At 36.1% G+C, this 8345-nt stretch overlaps 1 protein-coding gene across 1 annotated transcript; it reads left to right on the forward strand.

Annotated features, from left to right (window-relative positions):
• The first annotated feature begins 268 nt into the window (after positions 1 to 268).
• On the forward strand, positions 269 to 8166 carry LOC139978245 (cilia- and flagella-associated protein 161-like). Its single transcript, XM_071988247.1, has 7 exons — positions 269 to 608; positions 965 to 1054; positions 2220 to 2461; positions 3044 to 3131; positions 4088 to 4249; positions 4976 to 5049; positions 6220 to 8166. The coding sequence occupies exons 1-7, from the start codon at positions 540 to 542 to the stop codon at positions 6371 to 6373; spliced, it is 879 nt and encodes a 292-aa protein (XP_071844348.1). The 5' UTR covers positions 269 to 539; the 3' UTR covers positions 6374 to 8166.
• The last annotated feature ends 179 nt before the right edge of the window (positions 8167 to 8345 follow it).

An 8345-nucleotide genomic window follows, 5' to 3' on the forward strand; every position in this document is an offset into this window, starting at 1 on the left:
GGGGATGGGAAAAAGAGGAGGACTGCGGAGGATGGGGAAAAGAGGAGGACTGAGGAGGATGGGGAAATCCGGCCGGTCCTCGCATCCCTCACCCAAACATGATTTTCCACTCGAATTCCCCACCTTTCCCCCCATCACCCACCCCCTCCCCACTCACCTCCCCCAACCATCAACACGTACAACCTCACCCCTGCAAAAGCTTAGTCGGTTACACCCTGTTTGGAGTGTATTGGGTTGTGACTTTGGCCCTCGCTTCAGCCTGGAATCTCGTTGCTATCCGCCAATGAATTTGGTTGCCAAGGAAGCAGGGCACGATCAATTCCAATGAAACATAGGCTAGGTCTACACAAAACTCGGTGAAAACAAATGGACAGCCTAAGCACTGTAGCAGTAACGCGATATGTGTAACGATATAACATACCATATGATTTCAGCCGAACGAGAGGCCCACTAACGTAGAACACGATCACAGTCCTTTGCAATAGCTGTTTGCAAACTTTGTAATAACAGAAGAAGTTTGTGTTTTGAATTACAACAAAATGAGTGTTCGAACGTATAATCGATCTGTGAGAGTCGGAAATTGGATCGAAGATATATGTCTGGAAGAGGTAGCCTACAATTACAAACGTCAGGCCTAAGTTAGGCTAACGTTAGGCATAACTTATTATGAGTATTTAGGGGCCGACTTAGTGAGCCAACCATTCACGTTAAGCGCAGTAAAACCTTATTTACCAATATAATTATGACTACAGTAATTAGCCTTACCAGCAAAGCATTAATATTTAACATTAAAACGAGGCCGATACTATATATAGCTAGATTTGTAATCTTATTAGAATGCCAGTGATCATAACTTAGATACTGATATAATAATTTGTTTGTCCTTCACCAGATTTTCTTGTGAGTTTACAAATTTTGACTGTTTTGTCTCTCCATAATTTCTCATCTCCTTTTATTTTGCCAGGACACAGTGAAGGATCACCTGGAAAGACGAGAAAGAGGAGAACTCCTGATTCAGAAAGCATCCAAGCTCCAGGGAACCATCCTCAAAAAGGTGAGCTACAAACATCCTGTATATTGTATAATCATCTCAATTTGCTCTGTAATGTTCTTTCCAGGGACAACTTTATGCAATAACTGTGGTATGGTACAAATAAATCCAGCAGTGTAATTTTTTGTAAAGTGAACCTTTGACATGTCAAGTCAAGTCACAAGTCATTTGAATATATTGTGAGTCACATAACAAGTCCCTTCAGTTTGTTGCAATTTTGCAACTTACAAAGTCATACAGTAAAGGCTAGATGTAGGCGTAATGAAAATCAACGAGCTAGTTAAGGTTGGACAAATTTGGCATCTGTGTGACGGGATGATGATGAAGTCTTGGGAATGAAGTGCAACAGTGAGCTTCAGCTGCAATGTTGTGAGGTTATTAAATTCAACTACAGTAATCTAGTTTTGGCCAACAACTGAACATTATTGTCAAACAAGTACTTTTACCTCTCTTCCTATACAGACTATAAGAATATTACTTACATTATAGTAAATCATAAAACATGACATGATTTCACATTGCCTTTTGTTTGTGATAAATGTGACATTACCATCTATCAGGCTAGTGTCTTTTTGATATGTTAATGAAACCATAATATATATGCTAAAATGATACTGAAAAAATGCCATACATTGAGGCACTCATGCATTAATTTCAATTTTCTTTTAATTACAAATTAGTAGCATCTACTCTGGTAATTTTGATATAACAAATAAATTCAAGTCAAGTCACAAGTCATTTTATTTTATAGCAAGTCAATTCAAAAGTTATTTGTTTGTTTTACAATTCATGTCAAGTGACGAGTCATTTACTGAAGATTGGAAAAATGATTTTTTATTGTTGAAGGAAGTAGATTTAAAGTTAAAGTATACCCTAGTTTTGTCTTAATCTGTTTGTTATTTGTCTCCTGAATTTATCTCTTGCAGGCCATTTATATTGTTTATCCTTCTCTTCTTATCCAATGACTTGTATGTGGAAGCTTCTATCAGTACACTGTTCCACTTTCATTAATGTGTTCACCAACCCAGTTGACCAGTCTGTCCTTCTGTTCTATAATTATTTGTCTTTATTTTAATTCTTCCAATCTGCCTCTGAATCACCAATATCTGGCTAGCTGAATTAACACATGTATCAGGCCCTGTAACATTTATTTTCATTCTTAATTCAGACTGACCTTTCGGTATCAGTTGACGGCTTTGTACATTTTGGAGACCATGTGATGTTGATGAACGAGGAGGCTCAGGACCAGGTGGTCACTCAGACCGACATTGAACCTCGTCAAGCCAATGCCCTATCTGTCAGTATGTCCGAGAGTAAGATGCACGAGGCACTCAAGTTTAGCGGAAAGTGTGATGTCTCTTCCAGTAAACACTTGGAGCCCAACGCCAGGAACACTTTTGTTATTTGTTCGTAAGTAGACCAGCATAATCTTGGCTTTTCCTTGACAAGATGATATTGTTCTGGCACTGCCATTCCTGTTGTTGATTGTAGCATCTACTAAGTAGTCTTCCACAAACAATTAAAATGACACTCTTCCAATCTTTTGTAGATCTATCATGTATGAAGAAAATATGTGCAGTATGACATCTCAAGTTCAAAGAACAGATTTGAAATATTTGTTTGCTAAATTCAAAATTTAATTTTAATGATCTTGCTACAATATAGATGGCTTGATTTTTTGTGACCTGGATTATGACATATTATCAGCTTTTAAGTCAATTCATGTCCATCTCACAATTGTACAATACAAAAGTGCCATGTTACTGGTACATAAGTAATAGCTTTACATTTTTTCCTTGGTTATCCATCTAAGTGAAGCCATTACTAACTTTATGAAGTTTGCCATACACCAAGATTTAATATCATCTGGGTCATAGGTCAACCCAAAATGCACCAATTGTCAGTTGTTAGGTACAAACCCCCAACAACTACAATTATATATGCTGCTATGTAGCAAAGCTGAATATTGATTTACTCATTTTCTTCTGACAGGACTCTCTCAGAAGGAGTCCCGCTTGGCACACCCCTGGTATATGGACAGCATTTCTGCCTAAGAACCTTACCCGGCATTGGAGGTGATGTAAGTATACCAATAAAGCCAGGTACAGGTAAATTGCACCAGCAGTTAAAAAGAAATTAATTGTCCAAATTTTGCCTGCATTACACATTGGAGGATTCAAATATGAATGCTCTAGGTAGTAAAAAGTTCTTTGATGGACATTCATGGAGTACCTGACACACAGTGGACAGAAATTAAACACAGAGATAAGACATATTACAACAGCTTATTAATAACACTGACTTTGCATTCATGCATGTTTATGATTGCCAAAAGGTGAAATATATAATTAGAAAACATGACTGACCATAATCAGGGCATCCTGGTAAAATACCAATTCCTTGATGCCATTTTAATTTGAAGGTGTGGTGTGATGTCATAGATTAACATTGGCCCAATTTAGTTTTCAAAATTTGCCTTTCGTTCTGTCCTTCAAAAGACACCACATTAAATGATCAACTTCACACCACCTTTAGGTTAAGTTGGTATCCTACCCCAATCCAAGGTCTAACACAGAAGAGTTATAAAAAAAAGCTAACCAGAATATTTTTCATCTTTCTACAAGTTTGGTGATATAACACACATTTGCTTTGGAATACTCAGATTTGGTACAAAGTGTGACAACTTTTGACTATAAATGGCTCCAAAATTGAGTGTAGAAACAGAATTTTTGACAATATTTTCTCTGCATTAGTTTTCACACAGGCAACAATTTTCACCACCACAGAACGTTTGTCCTAACTTCTGCCCCTCTACCCATCCCAAAACCTGTATCGGGGTCCCTATTGTCCTAACTTCTGCCCCTTTACCCATCCCTAACCTACATTGGGGTCCCTATTGTCCTCATTTCTGCCCCTCTACCCATCCCAAACCTGTATTGGGGTCCCTATAGTAGACTGTTATTTTACAGGATTTAATAGAAAAAATTCACATCCTAGTTCACATCTTACTTTTTTCACATCTTTCTTTATCATTAGCTGATGCTTCAAAGTGACATTGCTACATTCCAACAATCAGCCAAAAAGTCCAGGAAGCAGTTACTATCCTGTGTAGAGGAGACACCAAGTTACCTTACACACTGGAAAATCCTAAGCTTTGACCCTCAGATCAGAATGGAGACCGAAGGGTTACCTGTTCCGGTACGTCACATTTGTACGTGGTTAGGGAAGAGGGGGAGGGGTAGAAGAGGGGGGGTGGGAAATTGAAGGAGACGAAAGTGCAAAAGATATTTTCCCAGCACCAATTTCATTCAACTTGCATTTGGATGATAAAAAAATAGTTTTGTGTGCAGATTTGTGTTTAAGTTTATATTTTATTTCTCATAACAATACTGAAACTATTGTGGATCTGTGCCCCCCCCCCCAAAAAAAAAAAGCTGCCATGAATCTTTGCATTTTGTGTATGCATGAAAACAATATGTTTAAGTCCAGGAGCATATTAATAAGTACTCAGTGCATATTGTTAATGTGGTGCTAATTTACAAACTGTCACATTCATTCAAAAAGTAACTAATGTTATTCCAAGTGAATGGTGTTTGTGGAGGCAGTGTGGGGAAATTAATAGCATAGTTCACATTTTGGCTTTCTCCATCTGTGTTGTTAAACATTTATAGATAGTTATATAGGTTCCAGACATCAAAGTTAAATTTCATGTGGCATTGTAACATAATTTAACTACCCCCTCTCCTAGGCAAGAAAATTGTTTCATCGTTATGGTTTGTGGTGTATTTTTACGATCATGAGAAATTCTGCTTTTTCTTGTTCACAATATTTCTTTTTCCCCTGGCCCTTTTCAAATTTAGTGTATCATTCCCAGTCAGCTGTCAGTTGATCATTTTTACAATTCATGTCTTTTTTCCTATTCAGGCCAACCAGAAGATAATATTTAACCACTGTAAAACCAATCAGGACCTTTGTGTCATCAGTGACTTTATGGTCAGGTGAGTTTGAGGAAGCCCATTGGGTCTATGCTAAATAGATAGAAAAAAAGACAAACTGTGACAATTCATCTGCGATTCCAAACCTTCCTTCGTGCATCCTACCAAGATATTAGACGACATTTCCCTGTAGCCTTTGAATCGACTGGATATACTCTGTCATTCTCAGGTTAAGCAAGGCTTTACATTCGAAGATAAGAGTTGAAACTAGAACATGATTGTGCATCATTATATCTTTTTTCATGTGATTTACAATTGCAATCGCAAGTATACATTATGACAACAAAATGTTTAATTTTCTGGATTTTAAGCTGCATACTGAATTTGCTCTGAGGTGTTATCATATGCTATTCCACTATAAAAGGAAGATGATATATTGGGAAACCTGATCCGTTAGTCAACCAAAATCACACAATCAAGGATAGCATTGTCTTCAGACATCCTCATAGTGTTTTTTTGAATACTGCCCCTCAATTTTCAGTTGAGACATCTGTAAGACCAATCCGTCCTTTCTATTGTGTTGCCTGAACTACATAGCTTGTAATACCTCTGCTTCAAGTAATGCAAAGTTTTGTATGCCAACATAATGATGGCATTATCTTCAGACATCCTAATAGTAATTTTTGGAATACTCTACCTCTACATAAGTAAATTTTATGCAAAGTTTTGTATGCCAACATAATGATGACAATGTCTTCAGACATCCCCTTAGTATTATTTGGAATACTGCCCTCATTTTCAGTTGAGACGTCTGTAAGACCAGTCCATTCTTTCTATCGTCTTGCCTGAACTATAGCTTGTAATACCTCTGCTTCAAATAATGCAAAGTTTTGTATAATTATAATTTGACCCCCTACATACAGCAAACTAAAGAGAAGACAGGTTAAATTGACCAAGTTCTGTTTTTCTACTCTCTCCTTGGTTTGCTTTACATTTGTATTTTGCCAAATAGTTAGAGGTCCTGGCATGCCAAATCCAGCATGATGTTTATCAAAGACAAATTTCTCGTTTTGATTTCCGCTAACAACTCTGCAACAATAAACAATCAGTTCCCGTCTAATGTTAATTCAAAAATGCATCAGCTTCCTGTTTTGGTAAATAGTACTCTGTGCTTGCAAGTGTGTGTGTGTGATATTTCATATCTCTTTTCCTCTAAATTTTATTTTTAAATAGGACTCCGTTTGGCAGAGAGTATGAAGTCGTGGCTTATACAGAATTAAATTCACATAAAGCTGAAACTGAAGTCAACCACTGGATTATCAAGACTGGCCACCCGGGAGATCCCGCACGACAAGCTACCACCCTACCAGTAGGGGCCCAACAATGAAGAAGTTACGATACCACCCTACCGGTACAGGGGCAACGATTTGTGTAAACGGTGGTTCGCCTGGGAAAAGAATGCTAATATTCAGAAACAGTTATAAAATATATTAGTGCATATATTAGTGCATCAAGGATATTTTGGGGTTATTTGTATCATTTCAAATGAAAAGTTGATATATATGCCATATTATGATAAATAATTTCATCTTCCACGACTTGTCTCATATTCCATGCCAGTGGTGACATCACATTCAGTGATGTATTCTTAACAAAAACGAAGTCTCAAGTTCAAAACAATTACACATAATTTTATGACAATGTGGAAAGAAATTCCTCTAGTCCAAAACCTTCCTTGTAGATAACTTGTTCCTCTGCTAACATATAAAATACTGGAGTTTGTTCAAATTATTTAGAAAAGTTGATAACAACTGCTTTAAATGGAGTTCATGGGATTGAAACACTTGATTGTGATTGTGAAATGGGCCCAGTTTGCATAAAAAAAACAGCACAAATTGAAAAAAAAAATGAAAAATGTTGATATTTAAGTCCAATTATCATGAAGAATTTAAGTATTTCACATCTCAGTTATGAAGCAACCTGTGCAAAGTTGGTCCAATGAGCTTCCTTGGACTATCTCTGTATTATATCTTATGCAAGCTGACACTGTAGCCACTGCGCAGCGTTGGACAAACATATAATATTCTCCTCCTTAAAAGGTCTCAGCGACTGCACGTCCTTAACACTGCTGTATAGTCTAGCAGTTAGATGCACCCTGTGGCCCCAAAGAAAGAAAACCCAATAATGGTTAAAACTTGAACAAGCTTTCTTAGGAAGTTAACCTCAGTTCATATTAATTATATAATATGAACACTTCTTAATGTCTGATAATAATTTGAAGGAGCAGAAGTTCCAAGAGATTAGCACTTTCAATAATTTTTGAGCAATTATCAATGCTAAATGGGGGCACGCTGATGGCCTTAAACTTTGGCTCCGCTTAAGAATAATGAACGTCCCTAGATGTATTGTAAATGATTCTTGGTATTATCCGTCCAACTTTTGATCAAAATCAATAAAATGCAAGATTTACTTATACGAAAGCTCCTTCCAGTTTGGTTTTAATGAGCCTACTTAAACAGATTTATCCACTATTTTTACCTCATTATTCTGAAATCAATTTCTTGATCGACTACATTCAATATGTTGTGTATTAAAAAGTAACCAAGTCTTAACACCTTGAAGTGAAAATTATTTTCATAAACCTTGGATGTCATATTTTGTTTAATATCATAAATGCAAGCTCTACATCTTCCATACAAATTCTCCAATTAATTGACATAACCTTGAAACATTCCACCTCTTTTGTTATTAATTCATTTTCAGTGTTTCTGTGTCATCTGCACATCCCATCTCAACAAATCCCTTTTAATAGCTAAGTCTATGGTAACAGGGAAGCATGTTTTGTCGTTGGATATGATTTCGCATAAAGAAATGTTTTTTCCTCTGTAAATTTAACAAAATCGTCAAATTTGCTCACTGCACTCTTTGATTGTTTCCACTTCCAACCATTCCACTAGCTATCTGAGTGTTTTATAGAATTATAGGCTAGATAAATAAACAGACTACTCTGAATGTCTTTGTAAAAACTGACATATTACATTCATGTTCACAGTCCAGTTATTTCAAATAAATTCATTGCCTTTCCTGAATAATCTGAGGGCTGTACTGGAGCAAAGAATCTTGTGACTAGAATAGGATGTGAACCAATGACCAGAGAGTTACATTGTTGTCCATTTATTTATATATATATATATATATATATATATATATATATATATATATATATATATATATATAAATATATATATATATATAAATATATATATATATATATATTTATATACGTATATGCATATACGTATATATACGTATATATACGTGTATATATATTTATAAGGCTGACATGGCAATGGAACCTC

Source organism: Apostichopus japonicus, chromosome 13 (genome assembly GCF_037975245.1).
Source record: "Apostichopus japonicus isolate 1M-3 chromosome 13, ASM3797524v1, whole genome shotgun sequence".
In the NCBI taxonomy this organism is placed as follows: Eukaryota; Metazoa; Echinodermata; class Holothuroidea; order Aspidochirotida; family Stichopodidae; genus Apostichopus; species Apostichopus japonicus.

Excerpts from the sequence above, each read along its gene's own strand:
- LOC139978245 (XM_071988247.1), top strand. The coding sequence starts at position 540 with ATGAGTGTTCGAACGTATAATCGATCTGTGAGAGTCGGAAATTGGATC. Across the intron at positions 1,055-2,219 it reads AGGGAACCATCCTCAAAAAG|ACTGACCTTTCGGTATCAGT; the intron begins GTGAGCTACAAA and ends TTCTTAATTCAG. Across the intron at positions 3,132-4,087 it reads TACCCGGCATTGGAGGTGAT|CTGATGCTTCAAAGTGACAT; the intron begins GTAAGTATACCA and ends CTTTATCATTAG.